This window comes from Dermochelys coriacea, chromosome 10 (genome assembly GCF_009764565.3).
Source record: "Dermochelys coriacea isolate rDerCor1 chromosome 10, rDerCor1.pri.v4, whole genome shotgun sequence".
NCBI lineage: Eukaryota > Metazoa > Chordata > Testudines > Dermochelyidae > Dermochelys > Dermochelys coriacea.
This window is the reverse complement of record NC_050077.1, coordinates 11,654,707-11,681,604: the sequence shown is the minus strand read 5'-3', so window position 1 is coordinate 11,681,604 and position 26,898 is coordinate 11,654,707. Positions and strand designations below refer to the sequence as shown.

General features: G+C 41.6%; 1 protein-coding gene across 2 annotated transcripts in view; it reads left to right on the top strand.

Annotated features, from left to right (window-relative positions):
- EIF3B (eukaryotic translation initiation factor 3 subunit B) overlaps positions 1 to 23,942 on the top strand; it is a 34,335-nt gene extending 10,393 nt beyond the window's left edge. Inside the window, exons 2-19 of one of the 2 annotated variants that reach the window (XM_038419070.2) lie at positions 2,310 to 2,502; positions 3,929 to 4,048; positions 4,162 to 4,219; positions 4,697 to 4,825; positions 5,976 to 6,133; positions 7,461 to 7,592; positions 7,703 to 7,769; positions 8,427 to 8,473; positions 10,216 to 10,426; positions 11,040 to 11,112; positions 11,705 to 11,827; positions 12,791 to 12,869; positions 18,134 to 18,272; positions 18,894 to 19,019; positions 19,614 to 19,691; positions 20,488 to 20,596; positions 21,087 to 21,205; positions 23,388 to 23,942. In XM_038419070.2, the coding sequence (XP_038274998.1) occupies positions 2,310 to 2,502; positions 3,929 to 4,048; positions 4,162 to 4,219; positions 4,697 to 4,825; positions 5,976 to 6,133; positions 7,461 to 7,592; positions 7,703 to 7,769; positions 8,427 to 8,473; positions 10,216 to 10,426; positions 11,040 to 11,112; positions 11,705 to 11,827; positions 12,791 to 12,869; positions 18,134 to 18,272; positions 18,894 to 19,019; positions 19,614 to 19,691; positions 20,488 to 20,596; positions 21,087 to 21,190 (1,946 nt within the window). In that variant the 3' untranslated portion in view covers positions 21,191 to 21,205; positions 23,388 to 23,942. Of the gene's footprint in view, positions 1 to 2,309; positions 2,503 to 3,928; positions 4,049 to 4,161; positions 4,220 to 4,696; positions 4,826 to 5,975; positions 6,134 to 7,460; positions 7,593 to 7,702; positions 7,770 to 8,426; positions 8,474 to 10,215; positions 10,427 to 11,039; positions 11,113 to 11,704; positions 11,828 to 12,790; positions 12,870 to 18,133; positions 18,273 to 18,893; positions 19,020 to 19,613; positions 20,054 to 20,243; positions 21,206 to 23,387 lie in introns of both variants that reach the window. The other variant, XR_006274624.1, reaches the window with a different exon arrangement.
- The last annotated feature ends 2,956 nt before the right edge of the window (positions 23,943 to 26,898 follow it).

Below are 26,898 nucleotides of genomic sequence, written 5' to 3'. Positions count from 1 at the left end.
GTCCATGCCATGATTCTGTAGGAACTATACTTCTGAATTTCCTGAGTTCTGTATATGTAAAACCTCAACCATAATATTAGAGTAAGACTTTTGGTTTTAACTTCCTCTTCCAAATAGAAACTTGAAGCACAGGCTCACTGTACCATCCTACCAGCTAAACTTTTTCTCGGACAATGTAAAGGGTGTTGTAGGAGATGGGCTAGGAGGATTTGCAGGATACGGATGACCTGTCAGAATGTCAAGAGGGTTGAAAAGATGCATTCAGTTGCTTCGTGCTTAAAATGCCTTAACAAATTTTCCTCACATCCATATCGGGTGACCAGGTGTCAGGTTTTCGACTGGAACACCCGGTTGAAAAGGGACCCTTGCGGCTCTGGTCAGCACCGCCAACCGGGGCGTTAAAAGTCCAGTCGTGGTGTTGTGGAGCTAAGCTAGGCTAGTCCCTACCTGTCCTGGCACCGGGCTGCGCCTCGGAAGCAACCAGCAGGTACGGCTCCTAGGTGGGGGGGGGCCCACAGGGATCCGCACTCTGGCCAATGGAAGCTGAGGTGAGGGGTGCCTCCTCCCCCCGCCTAGGTGCTGGACCTGCTGGTCACTTCTGGGGTACAGTGCAGATGGTGCCAGGGCAGGCAGGCAGCCTGCCTTAGTCCCAGTGCGCCGCTGACCGGGAGCTGCCTGAGGTAACCCCAACCCCATGCCCCAGCCCTGCCCCCCGCAAACCTAGAGCTCCCTCCTGCATCCCATACCCCTCATCCCTGGCCCCACCCCAGAGCCCTCTCCCCCTTCTTCACCCCAACCCCTTTCTCAACCCGCAGCTCCATCCTGCACTCCAAATCCCTCAGCCCCAGCCTGGAGCCCCCTCCTGCACCCCAAACCCCTCATCCCCTCCTCTAGCCCAGAGCCCAACCTCCTTCGGAACTCCAAATCCCTCGGCCCCAGCCTGGAACCTCCTCAGGCACTCCAAACCCCTCATGTCCAGCCCCAACCCAGTGAAACTTAGTGAGCGTGGGGGAGAGTGAGCGCTGAGGGAGGGGCAATGTAGTGCGTGTGGGTGGGGCCTCAGGGAAGGGGCAGGGCTAAAGTGTTTGGTTTTGTGCAATTAGAAAGTTGGCAACCTTGCTTCCATAGGCAACTTGTAATTCCCAATAGTGGGGGGATAATTTAATGGTTGGGGTGGTCACATGACCACCCCACATCACATCTGTTGCCCACCTGTCTGCCCTTTACGTGCTCCTCTCCTCGCTGTCCTCTCTCTGCTTTGCCCTTTTGCCCCATCTGCCTCTGGCAGGAATGTTTGGCACACCTGCAGCCTGCCTGGCAGGTTCCTTCCTACCCGCTGCCTCTGACTGGGCTGGTGCCCAGGGAGCTGCCCAAGGGGAGTCGAGCCCTGCATATGCCAAAGCCGCCTGGAGCACCAGCACAGGGCAGCCTCTCCACCCCTCAGATAAGTACTGCAGTGAGGGGAGGGATGAGCTCTGCAAAGGCATGGGCCAGTTCTTCCCTTTCCTTCTCCTTCCTTCCCCCCTCTCTTCCCCCCCCCCCCCCCGTGGCTGGAAGCAGCTCCCATCCCTTCCTGCCAGCAGAGTGCTGAAAGGCTGCTGCTGGCCATGTTCTGTTGTGAACCCTCCTTGGCAGAAATCTGGGGGGAGGGAGGGATATGGAATACAATCTCTCGCCCCCAATGCATCATCTTCAAAGTTCTAATTAAAGGCTTAGAATGATCATGACTTCCCAACTATAATTACAGTGATGCTACAACATACAGGGCTTCCAATGGAGAATCATACTAAGGCTTTTTTGATGTGGGAGGAAAGGTGATATCAAAATTCTTTCTTTATGTCCGCATTTAGTTCAGTGTGGGTTTGTGGGTAACTGTTGTGCTCTGATTCATAAGCAATTTGGGGGACTTTTTTAGGACAAGATTTAACTCCTCTAGCTGTAGGCTTCTGAGGTTTCAAATGTCTTTTAAATATAAAGTGTTGAGTTCTTTCCGAGAAACGGACAATGGAAGGTGGTCTGTCATGTCAAGCTAGCATCTGTGATCTTCAGAAAATTGTGCCTTATAGTAAGCATGTCCTAGTAGATTACACCTCTGTTAAAATGGTGGGGGGGAAGGGTGAACATTTTGGTGTCGTTTTAGTAAACTCAGTCAAGCTCAGTGTTCCATACAGCTTTCAGTTACTCCTAAACGTTTTAAAGGTGTTTGAGAAGAGTGTAGGTAACTAGCTATTGAATTCTCATCTCTCTCCTCCCTTCCCCATTCACTCCAGAGATTGGTGCTGAGTTTTTCTCCCTCTTTCATTTTGCAGAATTACTTGGTGATGTGCTAAAAGACCAGCCACAGGAGGCAGATGGAATCGATTCAGTAATTGTAGTGGATAATGTTCCCCAAGTTGGACCAGACCGTCTTGAGAAACTGAAGAATGTTATTCACAAAATCTTTTCCAAGTTTGGGAAAATTACCAATGAATTTTACCCGGAAGCAGATGGGAAGACAAAGGGGTGAGTAATGAGAACTCCTGCTGGAAATGGGATTGAAACATTGCTCAGGTTAATCCTTTGAATGCTAATAAAATGCTAATTTGTGGGCTAAAATTCTAACCCTGACATAACAGAATAGGATGATGTCCATAGAGGCACTTTGGCATGCTATCTCAGTGATACAGGCGCAAGATCCTCAGGCCACTGAAGGGTTTAATTGTTTCCTAGACTATAGCCGTACAGGAGAATAGGTGTAGCCATGTTGAACAAATGGGTAACAAACATCTTGGGCTTGGGGGAAAGGTATTTACAGATTTTGGGTGGTGGCATTTTCTCCTGATTATCACTATCCCAGTTTTCAGCTGAATGAGACTGTTAAGGTGGCAGGAGAGTAGCATATTTCTCTTTGGGGTTTGGAGACCCAATATGGCAGATAAGAGAATGTAGAGATCAAGTAATCGGTTGTCAAATTATTCAGTATATGCTTCCTGGAGTTGTAGTGCTGGAATAATTCCTGTGGGCTGGAGGGCCTTCAGCTCAGTCAGGATAAACTTTACAAAACAAATCCAGATACCTTGAAAATCATTTTCTGTGGGACATTATTAGGTCCTATGTCCAATGTACCATGAATTCTGGCTTCTTCCAAGTTACAGACTGGACTCCACTTGGAGAGGAAGAGTTTGATTATAATTTGGTTTAAGTGGAGAGCAAAATTCCCTCTAAGCTGCATGGCTGCACAGCAGGCTGTCTAGGGCTGTGCAGCCATGGGGGCCTGGACTGGAGAGGAAAGAGAGGTAGGAGATGTGCAGGGCCAGGGAGAGGCACCTCTCCTCTGGCCCCGGGGCAGCCTGCACCCCAAGCCCCTCATTCCCAGTCCCACCCCAGAGCCCACACCCCCAGCTCCCGCACTCTGAACCCCTCAGCCCCATCTCCACCACACATCATCTCCGTATTGGTGCACATGACACAATTATTTCCGCACATGGATATAAAAAAGTAGAGGGAACATTGGTGGAGTAGTAGTTGTGTTTTGAGGGCCCAGAACTTATGAATGAAAAGTTTTAAGTAGCACGCTGAATTTGCTCACTTCTAAAACATGTCCTGCCTTTCTGTTGGGAAGAGCTGCTTACCCATCCACCTGATGGTAGTGCTTATTGCAATTCTGCTGTGTGTGAATATGCCTTCATAATCTGTTCCACCCAGTTTCAAGAAGGCAGGGAAAAATGTGTTCCAAGTCATGTATGTGTGATTAAGAAAAACACTTACATGAGGAAAGTGGAGATTAATTGCCTTCTCCTCTACCGGATTCAGGGGTAAAAATTGCAACTTCTTCAATCTTGCCTTCTGGATTGAGTACCAGCTTTTCAGTTAGTTCACCCACTGTATGGCTAATGCTGACTACAGGCAGGTTGCTACTGAGTAATCACATTTATCTCCTTTAACTTAGGTATATTTTCCTGGAGTACATGTCCCCAGCACATGCAGTGGATGCTGTGAAAAATGCAGATGGATACAAGTTGGACAAGCAGCACACTTTCAGAGTCAACCTTTTCACGGATTTTGACAAGTGAGTGTAGCCATCATTATTCTCTCTCTCCTTTATTCCTAAAGACCATGTTGTAGCCTACTTCTGATCAAAGGCATCTGCAATATGTGTAACTGATCAAATCACTCTTCTAGATACATGACAATCAGTGAAGAATGGGACATCCCAGAGAAACAGCCATTTAAAGACTTGGTATGTTTGTTTGTTTGTTTGTTTGTTTTTTTTCTTTGTTTGTTGGAAAGATGAAAGGGATATGTTATGTGAAGCTTTGAATAAAAATATTCCACATTCTAAAACTCCTTATTGCTGTGGCATTCATACAAAAAATACAGAACAAAGCTATGTTGCTTTCATAGTGACCGCTGCTACTGTTTAAGAATTGTTATCTTCCCCCTCGTGGAGAGCTGCAGCTCATCCAAAGAACTTGCCATAGTTCTTGGGCAAAGAGGGAAATGAGGTCCTGATATTTCAAATTGCTAATGTGTTTTTCCAAAGTTTAAGCCAAAATAGCTAGAGAATTAAATTTCTGAAATCTGTAGTTAAATAACTTATGGCTTGTAATTATCTTTGTTTTTTTTATCATGTGTTAATAAGTAGAATTTTCATCCTGGAGCATGAATATGGTATTTTCAGGAATTTGCCTCCTTAGCTCCTGACTCCTTCTTTTAGGGGAATCTTCGCTACTGGTTGGAGGACCCAGACTGTAGGGATCAATACAGTGTGATCTTTGAGTCAGGAGACCGCACTTGCATCTATTGGAATGATGCAAAGGAACCAGTCGCAATTGAAGAAAGACCAGTGAGTGTGCCTGAGAGAACAGCTGCATATTCTAAATACAGAATGGTCATTAAGGCTCTGAAAAAGCGGTGAACTCAGGAAACTGGGGCAGTAGTGAGATGACAATCTTGTTCAATTTTTGCGTGCTGGGATTTGGTGGGACAGAATAAAGTTGTAACATTCACTTTCTTTGATGAAAACAACTTCTCCATTTCCTGCTGTTCAGTGTACATTTTTGGTTTTTTGTTTTTGTTTTTAACCTTCTAAAGGAGATGATTCATTCATTTAGAGGCAGGGTTGCCTGTTTTGGAAAGGAAATAAAGTTGAAAGTGAACTGAGATGATCTATTCTGCAACCTTGCTGTGATTTCAGTTAACCTCCCCATCTGTAAATTAGGGATAATAACCAGACTAAGATGTTTCAATCAAAAGACCTAGCCGTGCAAAATCAGAGTTTGAGAGATCTCTGCTCATCAGTGGTGAGCGGGAGATTACTGCTGTCAAGTGCATGCTATTCCCTAGCTCCTCTTTATTGTTTCTGCTGAGAGAAGGAGCCCTGAAGATTTGTGGTAGGCTCAGTGCTGGAAGCAGTCCATCACCAGCAGCTCACATATCTGCTCTAGAGCCCAGGGAAGGAGACCTCAACAAGATTTTTCTGATGACAAGGAGCTCCTCTGTTATGGTTAGGGGAAGGCAAGGAGTAGGGAGAAATTGATTTGGGGGTGGTGAAGAGCCTTCCAAATTAGCAGATGCTTATTAACCAAGGTTCATGTAGAAGATGCCCTTTTCCCTCACCGTAGGTGAAGTTCAGGAGCTATATTTTTGTTAGGAAGATTAGAACACGCTTCCAGTAGTCCGAGAACAAGTGGCATGCTGAGCTTCTGGACACTGCTGAAGGCTTCCCACTACCATCCACTTCTGGCTCACTAGTTTTATTCTTCTGGTTAGTGAGTGTTTAAAATTTGGAAGTTTCATTCAAAGGCATTTTCCAGGAAACATTTAGACTAAGGAAATAAGAACTGCACTCCAGTCATGTTTAAGCTTGTGTAAATGTGGCTGCTGGATTACTTGCGGAGTGGGGGGCAGTATGTGTGTGAAGCAACAAACTACACATACTGAGAGTCGTCTTAATGTAATTCAGCTCTGATGTATGCTGTACACTTTGCTTGCAGCGGTGGACAGAAACCTATGTACGCTGGTCCCCAAAAGGTACTTACCTGGCTACATTCCATCAGAGAGGCATTGCTTTGTGGGGAGGAGAGAAGTTCAAACAGATTCAGAGGTTCAGTCACCAGGGGGTACAGCTTATTGACTTCTCACCTTGTGAAAGGTATGGTATAAAAGCAGTTTGAGATCATGCCTTAAAAAATAGAACACACAGCATGTTTATTCTGCCTTATCTACTTTTAGGTATCATGGGTTTTCAATCTTCATTTCTCTGCTCTTTGGAATTGCTGCCTTTTTTTCATTAAATATTTTTAGAATGTTTGTGTGTATCCATAATTCTGTTTGACATGACTTTCTACTTTTTAAATTGGAAAAAGTATTTAAAGAACGCAATCCAGAGTAATGAACTAAAGTATTTAATAATAAAATCTTCCAGTTTACTTCAGTTTGTCAGGTACAAGCACCTTAATGCACACACAGATGGTATCTTTGAACTCAGTCAGTGATGCCTGAGAGTTGAGTTCTGGTCTTTCAGCAGAATGATCAGTTTATCAGCATCTTCAAGGGTTGTAATTTTCAGATGAATAATTCTTTATGCTTTTTGTTTTATGATGGTATCTGTGGAGATTGTCAGGCAAATGGTGAAGCTTTCATTAAACCTATTTTTATCTCTTGTGATGCTTAAGCTTCTGTTTTGTGTTTATGAACTGAAAGCCTGACTTGGGAGTATTTTGGTTTTAGATTTTTATTGTAGTTGAGATGTGCTTGGGCTCTTAATAGGAAAATGTGTTCCTGTCCTGAAAGCTCCCATCTGGTAAATTCTTGTCTCTAGGCCATTGTGTTTTATACTATGTACCTCATTAGTCGTCGTCCATTGATGATGATGTTTCCCCTTTACAACACCCAGGTATGGTGGGTTTCTTGCTTGGATTGGGTGTTTTTATGGCCAGAGGAATCCAGAGGCAATACCATAGTTTGGATGCCCAACACCACATCTGACACATCTAGGTACTGGAAAGAGTGCTGGATCCTGCCTGGGAACACTGATGTAATCAGACAGTCTATCTAAATGCTGACAAAGCTTCATCCCCCCCCCAGCTGTTGAAAGAGAAGGGACTCTGTCCTCCTAGAACATCCACAGTTACGCTGTGGTACTGCTCCACAGCCCCATAGTAACCTCAGCTGGTTCCTGAGGTGGGTGAATAAGGCTCTCCACTACTCTACTCCTAGAGAGCTTTCCCTCTATTAAAAAGGGGCATATGGGTGGCTATCTAATACCTAAGCCATCTCTAACTCCTTCACTAGTTTGTGTAGGGGTCGATTGGAGAAAAGAGTTCTCCAATTCTGGCTGTGTCCTCTTTCAGTGCATGCCTCTTGAACTTTGCGTAGCTGATTCTTCTCACAATTAGATGAAAGCATATTTGTGCTGAAATGATAATTACACCATATGAAAAGTGAAGCTAGTCATTTTCCCTCTCCCCTTTTTGTAGGTATTTAGTGACCTTCAGCCCTTTAATGGACACACAAGATGACCCTCAGGCCATAATCATCTGGGATACCCTAACTGGACAGAAGAAGCGAGGGTTCCACTGTGAAAGCTCAGCCCATTGGCCCATTTTTAAGTAGGTTGGGTAACAGTAGTAGAGGACAGATCACACTAAATGACTGCCCTCTTCTTACTAGTGAGGTAACATGATAGATCTGATGCTTCGTCTTCCTCTTGTTTGTTCAGGTGGAGTCATGATGGTAAATTTTTTGCCCGAATGACATCGGACACCCTCAGCATCTATGAAACACCTGTAAGTGCTTTTTTACATATAACCTGCTTTATAATGTCAGCTGTACCTGAAGTGCTGCTTTTTTTTTTTTTTGAAGCGAGTTACTGCTAAAATTTGATTTAAAAACAAAACTGACTCTCCAGTAAATATTTATTAAAGGGTGAGAAACCCACCCTCTCTTGTTTTGCTCTTTCCTTGGGCTCCCAACATCCCCACTGTTCAGGGTTTTGGTTGGTTGTTTTTCTTCTTAATTTTCCACTGGGGTGGTAAAAGTTGGAAAGAAGCAGATGAGGAGAGCAACTTAATTTTTTAATGGGGCGTAGAAAATACAGCCTTACAGTATCACAGTTGTTTAATACTTCCCAACTTTTGTCAGCAGATCACTACCAGAAAACCCCCCCTGAAATCCATTCATGTAACACTGTTGCTTACAGCCTGCTTTATTTTCCAGTATGCCTCATCATCCTAATGCATATTTTTAATTTGTAGGGTTATGGGGACTAGAATTAGGATGCAAGAATTAGGATTATGGGGATGTGTGGCAAGTGTTTTTTGTACTATATATCCAGGTAGTGATGAAATGGGGACATTTCCCTACCTCCTTAAGGGTGTTAATTTAAATAACCTACCTATGTAAGTATTTCTAACTTGCAAATTTATGATTTTTCTCTTTTGCAGTCTATGGGTTTGCTGGACAAGAAAAGTTTGAAAATCAACGGGATAAAGTGAGTTTATTCTCTTGTGAAGAGTTCTGCTCTCTTTTGTTTTATTCTTGAAATATTATTGTGTTAGGATTCTAGTATCATGGAGTTCAAGGCCAGAAGAGACCATTAGATCATGACCTATATATTACAAGCCATTGCATTTCACCTAGTTATCCCTGTATTGAGGCCAACAACTTGGATCTGACTAAAGCATTTCTCACAGAAAGGCATGTTGTCTTGACTTGAAGACCTCAAAAGAAAGATAATCCACTTCCCTCGATGGTTTGTTCCAGGAGTAATTGCCCTCACTGTTAAAATAAACCATATATGTGTGCTTTATTTCTCATTTAAATTTTTTACTTTAGCTTCTGGTTATTTGGTTCTTGTTAGTCCTTTCTCCACTAGATTAAAGAGCTTATTGGTACCCAGTATTTTCTCCCCATGAAGATACTTATACAGTGTAATCAACTTGCCTCTCAAAGACAAGCAGACTGAGCTCTTTCAGTCTTTCTCACTATGAGATGTAGTTCTGGGTGGAGAGTATTAAATGCTGTTTCCCAGAACATCCCCTTTTCTTAGCTCATGGATCAGCTTTTCAGCCTGATATCTATATGCACTGAAAACTTTGCATGTGTGAAGTGATTACACAATGAAGAATTAGTATATAGTTCAGAACCATCTGCTTCCTACCTTGGTGGTCAGCAGTAAGAGTTGTTAGGCATCTTCTTCAGCAAAAGACAGGTTATGTCAGTGTTAGGTGGCTGTTAGTCAACTGGAATAATGTTAACTCTTCTTCAACTCTTACGCTTTTGGTGCAGTAATAGAATTAATACTTAGAATTTCAATATGATAGCATGTTTCTTTTCAATGTTTATACTTTCCTTGCTGATGATCCTATTCTGCAGCTGTGGAGAAACTACCTATGGGGAAGAAGTAAAGACATCAGTTTTTCACTACTTCTCTCTTTCCATGCATTGGTGACAATTTTGTGAACTTTGCAATGGTGCCTGAAATATATAAAAGCTAGATGATCTAACTTGATGTTTCTGTTGCATAAACCAAAATGCATTTAACTCAAGTTAAGGTTATTACATCAATAAAGGGATATCTTGTCTGATATTTGGCCTTCCATAGTCTTAAATAAGAGTGCACTATACTTTACCAGCTGGCACTGAGGTAGCTAGGCTTATTCTATAATTCTATGATTCTCATTGTGATTCCTAAAGAAACGACTGACTTTTTCACCTTTCCAGGGTTCTGAAAGGCTTCTCTGAGAATGGGGATCTCTCTTAAGTAGATTTCTAGCTTCCTTAACAAGGAAGCTAAGTGTGACAGATTGTAGGAGAGAAGTGTACTTTTAACATAGGTTGATAAAATGAGTTACAAAAAGACAACCCATTAAACTATCTCCCAAATCACTTGGGATTCTGCAGTATGAGATGCGGTACTCTTTCTACCTTTCCTAGATGTAAGTGTATTATTTCTGCATCACTTCTTGTCCACCTGTGAATGGCAAATCAAACCTGGGTTTTTTGCAGGGTCACTAAGCGGGTCCTGGTAAATTTATTTTTAGTCATTCTCATTGCACTTGAATTTAGAGTTAGAATTCCTCCCTGTAGCCTAGCTTTAGTATCAAGCTACCTGGGAACTGATTGATTCACAATAATGTACCAAATGTAATGCAGAACGCTGTTCCTTGTGTTGCTTGCAACAACATATCTTTAACTGATTACTTTTTTTTTGACATCTTGTCTCCTTCGCAGGGATTTCTCATGGTCTCCAGGGGGTAACATAATTGCGTTTTGGGTGCCTGAAGACAAAGATATCCCTGCAAGGGTAACACTGATGCAGCTCCCCTCCAGACAAGAAATCCGTGTGCGGAACCTGTTCAATGTGGTGGACTGCAAGCTGCATTGGCAAAAGAATGGAGATTATCTGTGTGTGAAGGTAGACAGGACTCCTAAAGGTACACAGGTATGTGCTTCCTAGATGTGTTCACAAAACTGGTTCTCTCTACTTTTTGCTTTGGTTTTTGCATTTCAATATGGATTGATAAAAATGCGTGAATCAGTTACTTGGTGTCAAAACCCTCTCATTTTTTCAGTTAGGTTTTTAAGGGCTATGTGTAAGGTCCCATGGGCACTTAATGAGCATTGGATTTGACATCACTATCCATTGGGTTCTGCAAGATCAATGAAAGTATGTCTGTCTTATTTTTGAAGCACCTGGGGACAGACCCCCTTCTTTCAGCATTTGTTGTATTCGTTTCAGCTGGTTTTGGTCCCACAGGAGACGCTGTGTGACCTACCGTTTGTTTCAGTCCTTTTTAAATAGTCTCAACTTTTGTACCGCAGAAAGCCTTTTTTTTGTTAACGCACAACTTGCTGAAGAAAATCCTGTTTTAATAAAGGTCTTTAGAAATGATTCATGATCTTTCTGTGTTATCTTCCACCCTCTAGGGAAATGAGCCCAAAATGTCTAGATTTATCAACTTGAAGTACTAAACCAGGCCAGTTGCATAGTCATCCTCATAGTCCTGCATTAAAGTGAATTATACTAGATACCTGACCTGTGTTGACTTTCACAGGGTGTGGTGACCAACTTTGAGATCTTCCGAATGAGAGAGAAGCAGGTCCCTGTGGATGTGGTAGAAATGAAAGGTAAATCCTAGAGACAAATGTACTAGCTATTTTTCTGACGTTGTGTATTTATACATTCAGTATTCATCAGTGAATAAACTGGCAAAATACTGTAGTGTAAAATGCTACAACTAACTGGTTTTAACAGCTGAAGAGCAACTGGATGGCAAACTTGTCTCTCTGTCTTGGCCCAGCCATTTCTGAATCTAAAAAAATTGCCTGGCAGACTGTTTTCCGCTTCAGTTGCGGTACTTCAATAACAAAGGAGAAGCTTCCCTAGTGGGAGACTGATGACTTAGTTTGAGCTTTACCCTTCTGTCTGAGGATATTCTGTACTGGGCTGGAAAAAAGCTGGGATAGGTGATTGTGAACACCCCATAAGTATTATCCTCTGCATTTGTCTGGTTGGCTCACTAGAAGCAAAGCAGCAGTAGAAATCTTAATACCAAATTGCTCGTCATAATGAATGTTCTCTTTCATATCCAGGATTTCCTCAGTCCTGTATACGGTAACTGCTTGGAATTGAAGCTGTGTAGAGAATGACTGACTTAACTCAAGAATTTTGGCTCTTTGTACAATGTTGGCTTTTGACACTTCTTTACATCTGTTGCAGAAAGTATCATAGCCTTTGCCTGGGAACCAAATGGAAGCAAGTTTGCTGTATTGCATGGAGAACCTCCCCGAATTTCTATCTCCTTTTACCATGTCAAAAACAATGGGAAAATAGAGCTCATCAGTAAGTAGAGTTGCAGCAGGAGTACATGTGGAGGAATCTAGGCATTAAGCACTTCGTGGTGGTGGCAACCTGTTTACCCTGTAGACTTCTTACAGTTGCTTTTGCATAGACAGATTATGATACTTCTGGGCCCTGACAGAGGGCATGGGAGGGAACATGTCTTGAGCATGCTGCACTCCAGCTGTCTTGGGCTGGGAGAACAGCTCTGAGAGCAGGGGTATCAATTTATTCTGTAGTGAGGGCCAAATTACCATTTTATTCAGAGTCTGGGGGTTGAGAATGAAAGGTTCACTGGTAAAATATTAATCTTGTGGCCTGTGCCTCTTTTGCTGGCAAAGTTTAAATACCACCTTTCTGTGATAGGGCAAAAAAATGCATTTTTGAAACTTCCTTTCCTGTCTCCATTAATTCATCTTCTCTACACTTCCTCCCCAGTATTTTAAGGATTTCCTCCCTTTCTCAACTTGGACATTCTCTCCTTTTCCACACCCTCCATTTTTGGCTTGTGGGCCTTGTATTGATTTAACTTAAATCCTCAAGGAATCAGCTTAAACTAAATTGTGAAAAAGCACTCTTATGCCAAAAAAAGTATCCACATAAGGGGTTGCACCAATTTAACTACATCTGTTTCTAAACAATTTTAGTTAAATTGGTACAACTTGTGTGCTAAGGCTTTGGGGATTCCTGATTCTCTCTGCCTGCAAATGTACCTTTTTGAATGTTTTGATCATCCCTTGTTTTCAGTTTAATCAGTGAGAGCAGATCCATGTTGGGTTTCATTCTTCCAATTTAAAATACTACTATAGTAGACACGTGCTTGTTAATTGCAGAGCTCAGCAGTGCCTTTTTGAGGACTCTGTGGAATGCCTGTCAGTGTGATTGCTACTAAGCTTCTTGATACCATTGGGTGGAGACTTCCATCCTTTCTATGTTGGCATAAATACAAATTTTGTTTCCTTTCAGAAACGTTTGACAAGCAGCAGGCAAATACGATATTCTGGAGTCCGCAAGGGCAGTTTTTAGTATTGGCTGGCTTGAGAAGGTGGGTATCACTACTTGGCATTCTTGAGAGAGCTCATTTTAAGTCAGTGTAATGCTCTCAAAGTTTAAAAAAAGGTAGTCTTCACACTACTGTATAAAGACATCTGTAAGACAAATAGCCAAAATCTTAACCATCTGTCAGGTAGAAAATCTGCTTGTATTAAGAGGATTATCTTTGTTTGGAAGAATCTAATTTTGACATATGGTAATCTGCCAGTTAGCCTTTCCGGGGTCTACATGGATTTTAATTTGTTTGCAAGTGATTGAGTTTTTCTTGAAGATAAATGTACCTGGTTGTAACTTCTACATATTTTCATATGCATCTTGCCCTCTTCTGCCTGAAATTTAATTTCCTAAAGTAGCTGGCCTCCTTACAGAAAAGGTAGTTAGTGCAGTAGATAAAATAACACCTCTTGTTCTGTGACTAGCAGAAAATCCAATTTTATTTAGTCTATAAAAACAATTTAATGAGATGCCTCTGTTTATATTGGCTACCTCTTCTGCCATCATATCAGATGAGGAATGAGGTTATTCTAATCTCGTCCACCATATTGTTCTCTTGGCTAAGTTTAGAATTCACGTCAGCTGTTTACTTCCTTAGTCTAAATAGAAAGATGTATTTATTCAGGGAGCCCCTCAGATTTCTCCCCCAAGCAGCACAAATGACTTATTTTATAAGAATTTTCACAATCTCAGGTAAAATCATAACAGGGCTTTTTCTGATTTAAATATAACTAGGGGGCCCTGTCAATTTTGGTAAATCTGTCATAGCATTTTAAAAATTATCTTGAATTTCATGGTTACAGAAATTTAAATCTTATAGTCATGATTTATGACAAATGGCATTTATTTAAAACATGTAAAGCCCTTAAGTCAGCATTTCTCAAACTGGGGATTTCACCCAGAATGGGGTGGCAAAGATGGGGGGAGAGGGAGTGATCACAGTATTGCCACCCTTGTGTGCTGCCTTCACAGGCAACAGTGAAGAAGTAAGGGTGGCAATACAATATGCTACCATCGCTGCTGGCAGCAGCACAGCCTTCAGCACTGGGCTCACAGCCAGCAGCTGTCACTCTTCGGCCACCGTGCTCTGAAGGCAGGACAGAAGTAAGGGTGGCAATACAGTCACACACACACACACACGTCAGATTTCACAGTCTGAGAGGGTGGTGGTTTTTTTTTTGTTTGTTTTTTTTGTTTTTTTTACAGATGTGAATTTGTAAGGGGCCTAAGTGTAACTGATACTGAAGGGAGCAGTCACTTTTTCCTCAAGTGTGTCTATCATATAAGATCTCAAAAAGTTAGGGATTGCATTCAGGTCATGGCTTCTTACAGTAAAGATTTCTTGTATGTCCTTATAAATGCCCTGTACATACCATTTTTCCTTTCATTAACCATAATAACGTTAGTTGTAACTTTCTTAGATTATTCTCATAGTCAGTTATTTAAAATCCTTGAACGTATAAACGGGAATCTCTGGTAGGAGTAAGGAGGTTTTATCACCTCTGTATTCGGCATTGGTGTGACTGATACTGGAATACAGTGTCCAGTTATGATATCCACAGTTCAAGAAGGATGTTGAAAAACTGGAGAGAGGTGAGAGAAGAGCCATGAGAAGGATTAGAAAATTTGCCTTCTAGGCATACAGCAATTCTCAAAAAAAGCTGGTTTTAGAGTTTAATGTATCCACCTTACATACACCCACCTCGTATATCATTTCAAAGCTTATGCTATGTACGTTTAGCTGAGGTATGATATGGAGGTGTCAAGTGGTGCTGTAAGTCTTAGGCAGGGCAAAACAGTGGATCCCAAAGTAAGTGTCCCCTTCTGCACAGTTCCAGAAACATTGCAACACTATTGTGACTACAGCTTTTAATGTTCGTTGAATTTAACACCTTAATGTAGTGTTTATTGGTCAAAGCTACCAAGTGAAACTGTATTGAGACATTCATTGGATTTGCATGGGTACTATTTTTTTCTCCAGAAATGATGAAGCTTTTTAGCATGTGGCAAAAATGGTGAATATCAGTGTTTTGCAATATACTAACATGAAATGTTCTCAGTCACATATTCTTAATTGTCAAAATATCTCACATGTGATTATAATAGTTTTCTATATTTTCAGTTGAAATTTGCTGACCAAATCAATCTCACTGAAGATTGTGCACCAGTAGCAGTAGATTGTATGCTCACAGTTTGTGCTGCATAATGGGTAGATAGAAATGCATATGAATTCCTAATGTAATGCTTCTCTATCTGTAAGTTTTTGTGTGTACAGTATAGCATTGAGTCTGCCTGGGAGAAGATTTTTAATTTGTAATTGCCTGTCCATGCAGTACTAACCTTTGGAAATAGTATAGAAACTAGCTTTTTAATTCAGTGACACTTAATGCACATATCAGTGTCAGAGATGACAATATACAGCTTCATATTATGAATATGCAAAAGCTATGAGAAGTGATTTAGAGAAAAAAAAAAATAGTGAAGACAGTCCTTGCCTCTGTACTGGAGATGGGTTACAGCTCTTACCAACAATATGACAAACCCTTTTGACCCTGAATCACATCTGGAGGTGCTTTTCAACATATCTACTGAACTGCACGTAACATCAGATATAAGAGTCTCTACTTAAAACGGCAGATGTTGTTGAAGAACAAATTGGAAGATTTGTGAGAGGTTCACTTGATTCTGATGGGAGACACCGCTTCAGCCCAGTCAAGAAATCTGGCATTGAGACATTGACTGGCATGGCCAAGACCACCAAATTGAAGTCTGGCAAAGGAGGGACCACCAGAGCAGCTATTAGTCCAAAAATTGTTTTCCACAGTGTACATAAAAGATGCAATGGCAGTCATACAAATGATGGCTGGAAACAAATTTCACTCATTCAGTGAATTGGCTGCTGAGTACATGAGGCAGGTCCTAAAAGGATTTGACAAAGCTAGTTCTGAAGTCTGTCTTTGACAGATATAACTGTAACTGTGAAAAGTGCAGGAAGATCGCACTGGGCAGGTTCCAAAGTGGGATGCAAGAAATATCAAGTAATTTAGAATCTCTCCATATGGAAGCACAGGACATCCAAAGTTGGTGTCCAAAAAGCAGTCGCTTGTAAAATTCATCTGTGAATATATGGTTCAAAGTGCACCAGTGTAGGAGCACCCAGAGTACAAACATACCACCTTGCTGGAGGCTTTTCCAGTGGTGAAGTAGTAAAATACATCACCAGTAGAAGTGTTGAAAGAAGCTCAGACTAGCACAATACACGAGAGGTAGCAGAGACAAAGATGCTTCTGAATGCTGTATGTACCAATATGGCTTTTGGGTCTCTGGATGTCAAAGGAACCATATTAAGTCACCTGATGCAGACGTTTTGGTCCTTGTGGTTCATTACTTTCCAAAAATGGAACATGCAGATAAGATATGGATTGAAACTGGCACCATTACCAGCACCACTGACAAGCATCACTTCATACCTGTGCATACAATTGGATGCACTCCCTCCTGACTTCTGCAACATATTTCCTGCTGTCCATGCATTAATAGGATGTGACTGTCATCCCTAGTTGATATTGCAGAAAGAATCTGAATTTAATGTTGTAGAAACACAGGGAACTTGCTCCCAATTTGGCGAGATCTCTGAAGCGGTGACTGACAAGTGACAATTTCTGCAGCAAGGAATCTGGTAGCAGTGCTGTATTACAAGAAAGAGAAAAGGAGACCCACAGAGACCTGAACTGCATGCATTTCAGTCTAGTCCTCAAAAAGGGCAAGTCACTGGCCAAACTCCCACTATATGTGAGGACGGTTTTGAAGAGCATGTCAGCAGAGCATCTTGGCAAACAAAGATTTGGATGTCTTTGTGCATAGGTAAACCAAATATTGAATCACCATTGCAACATGGATGGAAAAATGTGGATGAATTACTTCCATATTCTTCAAGGGCCCAATGGCATCTAAGCTTCTACAAGACCTTATTTGTGCCATTACTAGTAAAGGGCCACTGCAAAATCAGCTGTCTAGTCAGAACAATCTTCACTGCACAGAACTGTGAAGACTGGTAATTCATGTGCTCTCAACACTTCATGCTGGGCAAGATGATAATGTTGACTAGAAATGTCACCAACACTGTTACATTTCAATGACACCTGTACAAATTGATTATTTTGTTGTGATGCTGTGAGGCCTGAAAGAAATCCAATTTTATGTCTTGATCCTATGCATTATTTCATAACACACATTTTTTTCAAAGTGGTCATTTCAACATGTTGATGGTGTCATTGTTTATCCCTATTTCTATGGTAATGGCACCACTTGAGAGTTCTCATACCTCATCTTAAAGTAGACATCATAAGCTTTCAAATGATGTTCACATGTGTAGAGAGGGCACACTAAGTCGACCATATCGGTGGTGTCTCCCACTTGGCTATGATTGTGATAGACGTAGGTAGTGCAGTCTATTTAGCTTAACAAAAAAAAGGTTATGGGGTGACTTGATTAGCCTATAAGTACCTACATAGGGAACAAATATTTAACAATGGGTTCTTCAGTCTAATAGGTTTAACACAATCCAGTGTAAAGTTTTTTAACAGTGAAAGTAATTAACCATTGAAACAGTTTGTGGTGGATTCTCCATCTCTGACCATTTTTAAATCAAGATTTATGATTTTTCTAAAATATATGCTCTAGGAATTATTTTGGGGGCATTCTATGGCCTGTATTATACAGGAGATCAGACTAGATGATCATAATGACCTACTGACTTTGGAATCTATGAAAAGCAATGTGGTTATTCTGTGTATTACTGGGCTTTACATATGTTATGGAAAAGCCCTGCTTCTCATTTAGAAATCTATTTTATTTTTGACTTTGTCTTTGTTACAACCATGGTGTAAATATGGTTATTTCTGTAAAATTTTAGCTGTACCCAAGTGCATTCATAATATGGTTTCTTTATGACTTTGAAGGGGAAAAAAACATGTTAAGGAACTTTTAAGCCTAGAAGGATACAAGGGTTAAAACTATTCCTCATTGTTCACAAAAATACGAAGAAACAGGTGTGATTTTAAAAACCCTTGGGAGAATCCATTTAAACACCAGCAATGGAAAAAATGTTAATATTGATGGGATTTTGTGGGGTAAGTTCATAAAGAATGTCACCTCCTAGTATAGATTCCTCTTCCCACCCCACCTTTAAAAAGATCAGAGGGAAGTGTCAGCAGGCATGGATCACTTTTCCATCTTGTTCCTCATTGTTTGCCTTTGCAGCATGAATGGTGCCTTAACGTTTGTTGATACATCAGACTGCACCGTGATGAATATTGCTGAACACTATACAGCCTCGGATGTAGAGTGGGATCCTACAGGCCGATATGTTGTGACATCTGTGTCCTGGTGGAGCCACAAGGTACTAAAGTTTCTGCTGGGATGTCTCCCTGGGTATTTAAGAGGGTTAATCTGGCTTTTCCTATGTTAACTACAAAATAAAGATAGATATAGATATAGATAGCGTTGCTTGTATCTGTTAGTGGGTAATAGCTCCTGGTGTAATTCTTGCATGCCTATTTCACATACCAACTCATTGCTTTCCTGTGTCAGTGAACTACTTTCTTGTTATTCCAATCAGTGTACTGTATCTTTTTGATATGCAAGTATAAGGTTTTTAGTCTTTGGGATTAGTTTCTTACTGCAGTTCAGATATCTTGGAAGGGCTGGTGGATACCTCTGCTTTGGATACTTCGTAGGCGCTTCATTTTTGAAGTAGTATAACTTTTTTTTCTTTTTCTTTTTTGAGGAACATTACTTCAACTTAAAGTTTAAAATAAGAAAGAGAAAAAAACAAAAACCCAAACCCATCCCAAGCAGTGTGTTCACCCTGAAAAGGTAGAAGTTCCAAAGACAGATTCCCCCTGTGGACTTCCCTGTTGCTGTTGATTTTTCCATGGAATGCATTCAGATATATGGCAATGGGGTAGCGCAGTATAAAACCCTTAGACATGAGTGAGATTTCTCACTTGCTGTTTTCCAGGTCGACAATGCCTACTGGCTGTGGACCTTCCAGGGTCGTCTCCTCCAGAAAAACAATAAAGACCGGTTCTGCCAGTTACTGTGGAGACCTCGACCTCCAACCCTGCTCAGCCAGGATCAGATAAAGGTATTGTATCTCAGTTTAACTCTTCTGGTGTGGGCATTGGTGTAAAGAATTCAAGAGTGGTCTAGCCAATAGTGTGGCTTAAACTGGGGAAAGGAAGACAACTCTTCAGCAGTTTGCCTTACCACTAAGCAGAGACAATGTGAGAGCTGTTCACAAATTCACTGGGGGAATCTGTATGTTGAAATGGTTCTGTGTATGTTAACAGTACTCAGTTTGAGTAGTCATATTCCTATCACAAACTTATTTTTTGGTGTGTGTGTGTGTGTGTGTGTGTGTGTGTGTGTGGGGAGGTGGGAATGTTCTGAGGAAACTAGAAGGAAAGGTAATAGGAGCAGAGAGAACTGTTGAAAACTTGGATAAGGAGCAGACTTTGACTATCCAAACTCCAGTGGTTGCCCAGGTACAGAAAAACTGAAGGTATCTATAGACCTAAGCAAGGAAGAGAAACTATAAATGACAGAGGAAAGGGGATTTTTTTTATAGACATAAGCAAACTTTCAAAAACGCTGAGTATGCCTGGGCATATCTGAAGTGGCACCCTTTTATATATTATGATGGTCTCTAGTACTGGTTGACATAAGTTCTCTGTTGCAGCAAATTAAGAAGGACCTGAAGAGGTACTCCAAGATTTTTGAACAGAAGGATCGTCTAAGCCAAACCAAAGCCTCAAAGGTAAGAAGCTTCTGAGACCCAATGAATCAATGAAAGGCAGCTGATGCACTTGTAACTCATATTAATCTCATGTCTTTGTCTAATTTCATTGACTGGGCCATACAGTTTTGGGTCTGCTGCTGCCTCCAAGCTAATCGGTGTTGTCCCTTATCTTGAGTAGGAGAGGTCATTATGTTTTAGGTCCAGGTTTCCCAGATTGTCCCCACATGATCCAGCCAGGAACATCGTGAACTCAAGCACAAGCGTATGTGTAGGGAAGGCAGTAAGGCAGAATTTGCTGGTTCTTCACTTGAAGAAACTGAGGCATGGTGTTACTGGTATATGTTGGAGGAGGAATCGGGAAGAATTTCTGTTAAGTAAAGGTTTCAGAGTAGCAGCCATGTTAGTCTGTATTCACAAAAAGAAAAGGAGTACTTGTGGCACCTTAGAGACTAACACATTTATCTGAGCATAAGCTTTCGTGAGCTACCGCTCACGAAAGCTTATGCTCAGATAAATGTGTTAGTCTCTAAGGTGCCACAAGTACTCCTTTTCTTTTTTTGTTAAGTAAAGATACTTGAGTAATCTTGGCTGAGACTTGTGGGTTCCTGGTGACTGCCTGTTAGCCAGTTTTAGGATAAAAATTTCACAGAAACCATAAACCCATCTTGCCACGCTGGAGAAAGGTGTCTTAAACACTGATGATTATCTGTCAGAAGCTGCATTCATAAGCAGAAAACCCTAGCTCATTTCCAATGCATCCCACCAGGATACACTTTATTGATGGGCTTGTTTACCTCCTGTTTTGCTTGTGTAGGAGCTCGTAGAAAGAAGACGTACAATGATGGAGGAGTTCAAGAAATACCGCAAGATGGCACAAGAATTATATTTGGAACAGAAGAATGAGCGTCTAGAGCTGCGAGGAGGTAAACCAGCCACTGGCAGCATTGTAAAGATGTGGCTTTATCAGTAAATTTTTTTTTTAAAGCACCAAATAAACATCAATCAGGCTATAAGAGCAGTCTTTGGTAGTGGATCAGTGTTTGGGAGTCTTAAGACCTTCTCTTTGTGATGAGTTGGAGTCCCTTTTTAACATTTATTCCCCCTCCTGCCAAAAATAATCCCTCGACCCATGCCCTAGCAGGTTTGCTCACTCCTCAGCCATTCTTTCCCATCCTTTGTTTTTTCTGTCTGCTGTTTTGAGGTGGCGAGTAGGGAGAAGGCTACTGTTGCTGCCCATTGCGGTCAGTACTGATGGCTTTGCATGTAACATGCTGGAGGCCAGCGATGATGTTAAAATACCTTTTATATTAAAGGTGCTTCTCTGCTGTGTATTTTCTTTTTTAGCAAATGCATTAGGCATTTTTGCCTCCTTGGTGGAGGTACTCGGGACTAATGCCTCTTCTTTTTCTCCAGGGGTGGACACGGATGAGCTGGACAGCAATGTAGATGACTGGGAAGAGGAGACTGTTGAGTTTTTTATCAATGAAGAAATTATTACCATTGCAGAACCAGAGTAGTCCAATAAAACTCTGGTAAGACAGATTGCCTTTCAATTGAGAAATATCTTTCCTATCTGCTGTTGCAGTGTACCTCTAACCTGTGTAAAAGCACTTTCTGGGAAAGCTTAAGGCTTAGAGAGTGCAAAAATGAATGTTTCTATTCCTTTGACTAGGCTTTTGTACTTTGCTCTCAGTCGAAAGGTTCTGAATGGTCAATTGTAGTGCCAGTGGCCAGAAATGATAAAGGCTTTCTTTCTTCAAGTTGGAATGGTTAGGTCAGCTCATAAATCTATGGGTACTTTCCAATGTGATCCTTTCAAAGACTGAGAATCTGAGCCAATTCTTAAACATGATGCATTGCAGGCACCTGATGAAAGTGCCTATGCGTATGAGAAACATTTATAATTATGCTAGTGGAGAGGTAAATTTTGTGTTCTGTGATTGGAAGGACTAGAACCTTGAATTGGTGTAAACATGTTCTGATGCACTATGTAAGAAGGTTTAATTACAGAACAAATTTGTTGCATACTCTTAAGTCAGGTATTACTCTTGAATTGACCAAAAGTCCTCATGCACTCTACCTCTTCATAAAATGCCACTGAGATTTCAACATGTAACAAACACTTGTATTTAGTGTTACTGAAAGCACTTATTCATCATAAGCGTTTATTTGAAGCCTGTTTTAATCCAGAAGGCTGCTTACCTTGCTGCATACTCCAATATATCCCCCAAATTTTGGCAATAGGTATTGCAGATCTAGTGGAGCTTTCCTCCTTGGACACTTGCCAGACTGTTGTGAAGGAGATCCAAACCCTGAACCCCACTGTAGGCCTCTGGAGTCCAAACAGAGCACTGTCTGGCTTGGTGTGTCTAGGCACATTGTTAGGATGCAGTTCCTCTTTCTAGCACCCCCTCTTGAGAGCCTAGCCTCTGGGACCAGTGCTGACTGCTCAGGCTCCCTTGTAGCTTAAACACATCTCTCCCAGAATTCCAGTCATGGTGGACACTCCAGTTTCGAGTTAACTCTTCAGTGAAACATGAGGTGTAGCACACAACACACAGACTTTGCATGCGATTTTAAAGACACCATGGCTTTTTACTTCAGCAAGAAAGCACTGATCACTTAGAGGATAACGCCCGGAATGCATACAACACACACAATCTAGAACACCCTTACCTTGAGGGACAATCTGTGTTCAGATAGGCAGAATTCCCTCCTGCCTCATCTGGCTTCTGCAGCAGCTTCCCTCCGTTTGAGCTGGTGAAAATGGCTGAAGACCCCAAGTATAGCAGCTCTTGCCCTCTAATTTTCTAGTCTCCTCTGTCAAGTTGCCTCTGATCAGCCTCCTCAGGTGATTACAGACCCCTGCAGGTAACTTTGTTACCAGGCAACATCTCCCCTGACAGTTCTCCTGGGTAGGAGCCAGGCTTTTGTCTCAAGATGCTGTTTTTTCAATAGAGGACCATCAAGACTGTTAGCCCTGTGCCACTACATCTTGGAATTTCACTCCAACATGGAGGTAATAAAAAGATGGCAGAGAAATGAAAGGGCAACCCATTCAGAATGGCGTTTACAGTTTGATAAAGTTGCATAGAATTCATACTCTGAGTTCCTGAATCGTACAGACATATTCCCCAAATCATCACAAGAGGATAGCCCTAGTTGCTGGATCTGAGAAATGTGTACTTAGAAGGCTTAAATCACTTTTGTGTTAAAGAGGAAACATCGTTCAGTGGTTAGGGCACTAGCCCAGGACTCAAGGGATCTGGGTTCAATTCCCTGTACCATCTCAGACTTCTGTGTGACCATGGGCAAGTCACTTAACTATGTAGTGACTGGAGTTAAGGCAGCAGCAGTAGCTTTGCACCCAACAGCCCCATCAGTGTAAGGGCTGAATACGAAAACCCCCTCACCGGTCCAAAAATGCACAAATGTCACTTAAATCCTCTAAATATGTTTTTAGTTCCAGTGGCCAGGGATGTCCTCTTGCCAATATTTGGGTGATGTGGAAGAGTGGAGGTAAGAAAGGGGGAGAAGCAGTCTTCTGGATTAAATAGGCTTCAGCGAATGAGTTACTTGGGAAGCACAACAGCAAAGGGTGAGTGTAGTTGTAGAACTGCCTTTCCCTTGCTAGCAGCTGTGAGAGTTCTGAGTTTTTTGTGTGAGGCACAGTACTGACTTTGACTTTTCCTTTTTTTTTTTCCTTCTTTGCAGCACTGCCATATCTTGTACTGAAAAGGGGTTCATTTATTTTCAGAAAGCCTCCATCATCTTCGGAATTTTTAATCCATATTCTCACTCTGGACGGTGAATGCACCAGGTTCTCTCCATTCTGACATATTGTAGTGCCTTTAAACTTCACTGTCAGCAGTCGGGATATTTGAAAGGCACTGCTTTTAAATTTTTATTCATTTGGGAGGGGTTGTCTTTCTTTTTAAATCCACCACCAGTATTTGCTGTCTGACTCCTGTGCATTGCTTACCAGTTGGCAATTTTGAACTGTTGCCAGTAGGTGAGCATTATCCGTGCACCTTCCAAAGTCTTGCATGCTCACAATGCTTCTCTTTGCAGAGGACTCTTTTTATGTCCCAGGTGCATGGACAGATGTCTGTTTTGTATGGGGAAAGATCAGCAGGAAAACCATTTTTCATATGATGTATGTTAGTGTGCTGAAGCAGCACTACAGTGGGCTGTACCCTCCTCCATTCAGATTGTGACAGAGTTCAACAGGTTATAAATACGGAAATAAAAGCAGACCTATACTAAAAACAGGCCTTCCGTGTGTTCTGTAGAAATCTTCCCTTGAATGACCAGAGTTGATCATTATCTGAATATGAATCTGTCAGGGTTCAGAATTTGCAACTGCATTTGCATCCCAGTTCCTTCATGGCTGCACTGATTTTTATTTAGTCCATGGTGTATTAGGTGGCAGACCAGCTCACATGTTTTTAATAATTATGGTGCAATGATTTGAAGATCAGTGGATGAATTTCTGAGACCTACTTACAAGGTGTAGCTATTTGCAGCAGCAGGATTATGGGAGATTTCCTGGATTTTATTTGCAAGCTTTGGTTGAAAATCTATTCAGAGGAACACACTCTTCATGTGCTTTTTGGATATACCAGGAAGCCTATATTCTGATGTCTGGATACCCCATACCTTGTGGTGAAGAAAGTACAGAGTATTTAACTTCTGGTTCAACTCCTTTTGAGCAAACTTCCATGCAGCAGCAGCAAAACCAAAAAACCTTAAGAATCTAGTTCTCAGCAGATAAGAGCTCTTAAATGAGCATGTTGTATGGTGAAAATACAAGTCAATACTGTCTCTTGTACCATCAACTTTTTCATCCTTCAGAAAAATATGCAATTAATATTTATCATGGATGATGTAAGCAGAATTCCAAATACCCACACTGAATGTAGATAATTAAAATTTTCTAGATAATCCATAATCAAGTAATTATCCCTTAATCTTATTTTTTTAATCTTTCAGAAGTGATTCTGCAAGGTTATAACATGTTGAAGGAATACTGTAACTTATTAAAACTACTTCCCTTATTTAAAATCACTTCAGTAGTGAAAAACTGTCTTGTGGAAGTCCAAAGATCAGTTGCCAATAGGATTTTGTTCATGGTTGGCATACAAGATTTATTATGGGACTGAAGTAATTCATGTAGTGGGGTGATCTGCTCCTCTACCCATCAACAGTCCCAGAACCCAGCTTGTGAAGTGCATTAATGTGAAATGTCAAACTGTCTGCCATTTTGACAGATAAGTGTTAGTCGGTTATATGTTCTGACTATTTCTGAAGAGGGAAATATTCTCCCATAACATGTGGTGATCTGAATTTCTGTTTAATCGTTGGAGTATGGAGAATAAGTTCGTCTCGTCCAGTATGCCTTGTAGTTTTTCAATGACGCATCTACCTTTTGGTACAGGATACTCTATACCAGGGGTTTTCAAACTTTTTTTTCTGGTGACCCAGTTGAAGAAAATTGATGCCCGCAGAGTGTTGGGGTGAGGGCTGTGGGGTGGGGCTGGGAATGAGGGCTTCTGGTTGGGGTCTGGGCTGGGGCTGAGGGGCTTGGGTGCGGGCTTACCTCAGGCGGCTCCTGGTCAGCGGTGCAGTGGGGGTGCTAAGGCAGGCTTCCTGCCTGTCCTGGCACCGCAGACCGCACTGTGCCCTAGAAGTGGCCAGCAGCAGGTCCGGCTCCTAAGCAGGCGGGAACCAGTGCTTGGAGCAGGGGCAGCACACAGAGCCCCGTGGTTCCCCCACCTAGGAGCCAGACCTGCTGCTGGCTGCTTCCGGGGCACAGTGCAGTGTCAAACAGGTAGGAACGAGCCTGCCTTAGCCAGGCAGCACTGCTGAAAGGACTTTTAATGGCCCGGTCGGCGGTGCTCACCAGAGCCACCGTGATCCAGTCCCTTCTATTGTGACCCACAGTTTGAAAACCACTGCTCTATACTTTTTTGGCAATAAAGAATAGTGAAACTACTGGAGACAGATCTGCTGGACATGTGTTTGGATATAGTAACTTAAAGCATCATGATCCTGGTCATGCTTTAGTGGGCTCCTTCAGGATGAAAGATATTTATCTCTCCAGGTCACCAGTGAGCAAGGAGTATTTTTAAAATATTTATGACGTAGTAAAGTCTGTTACTTATGCTTATGTTTTATGAGGCACTTTGGAAGTCCAATCAGTACTCTTTCAACAATTTTTTTTTTAACTTCAGTATTGACTACTGACACTAGTGACTCATGCTGTTGCTCTAGATGAGGTTTTTTTTTTTGTAGCACTTACCTTAAGTGTTTTTTGCAAACTTTGTAGTATAATAATCTCTCTGCCTGCCCCTGAAGTGTAGTTGTTCAACAATGTGGTGGAGCACCATGACTCAAAACTTGACTACAGGAAAATTTGAAGCATTTTACCTGGAACAAGGCTGCAAACACTTTTTTTTTTGTGTGTGGAAAAAGTCCATAGAATCTTTTAATCATTAAAGAGAGAGGCTACGAACACTTGCAATGCTCCCACCTGGAGGGAGACTTATCTACATCCCTATAGTTCCTGCTTCTCCAAGAGTCCTGCACCCGTGTGCTTAGTATGTGGTAAATCCCCAATATTGTCCATCTGATAGCAGGATGGGAGACTTTTTTTTTTTTTTTTTTTAAAGAAAACTAGACCAAGACCTTTATTGCTATCTCCCATTGTCTAGTAGTTGCTCTGTCCTGTTTTGTGTTTTAAGGTGTTTGCCTCAACCACTCATTCAGAAATCAGAAAAATTACACTAACCTCTAATGCCATCACTGTTTAAAATAAGCCAAACAGCTCAGGGCCTGTTATATTAAAAATTGGTCAAGTTCTTTAACTAAACAATTTTAAAAATCTTTTAAAAAAAATAAAAATGCTTTTCTCTTGAAATGTTTTTCTTTCATTGGCCCTGAATGGAAGTAGATGGGCTAAGTTTTGTTTCTTTATCTGTGCGCTAACCGCAGTAGCTGTCTTACAGCTCGGCTTAGGCTTGAGCCCTCTAACTTCTAAAGTAAAGCTCTAGGGTTAGGTCCAGCTCTGTCGTGCTTGGTATAATTTTCTATGCTAATAAACCCCAGTAATTAAAATAGAACACATGGTCCTTGTTTTCCACTTTGCAGCAAACTCTGGGGAGGGAAATCCAAGTGCTGCCAGGCCTTCCCCCTCTCACATGCCAACATTAAGCATTCGATATAG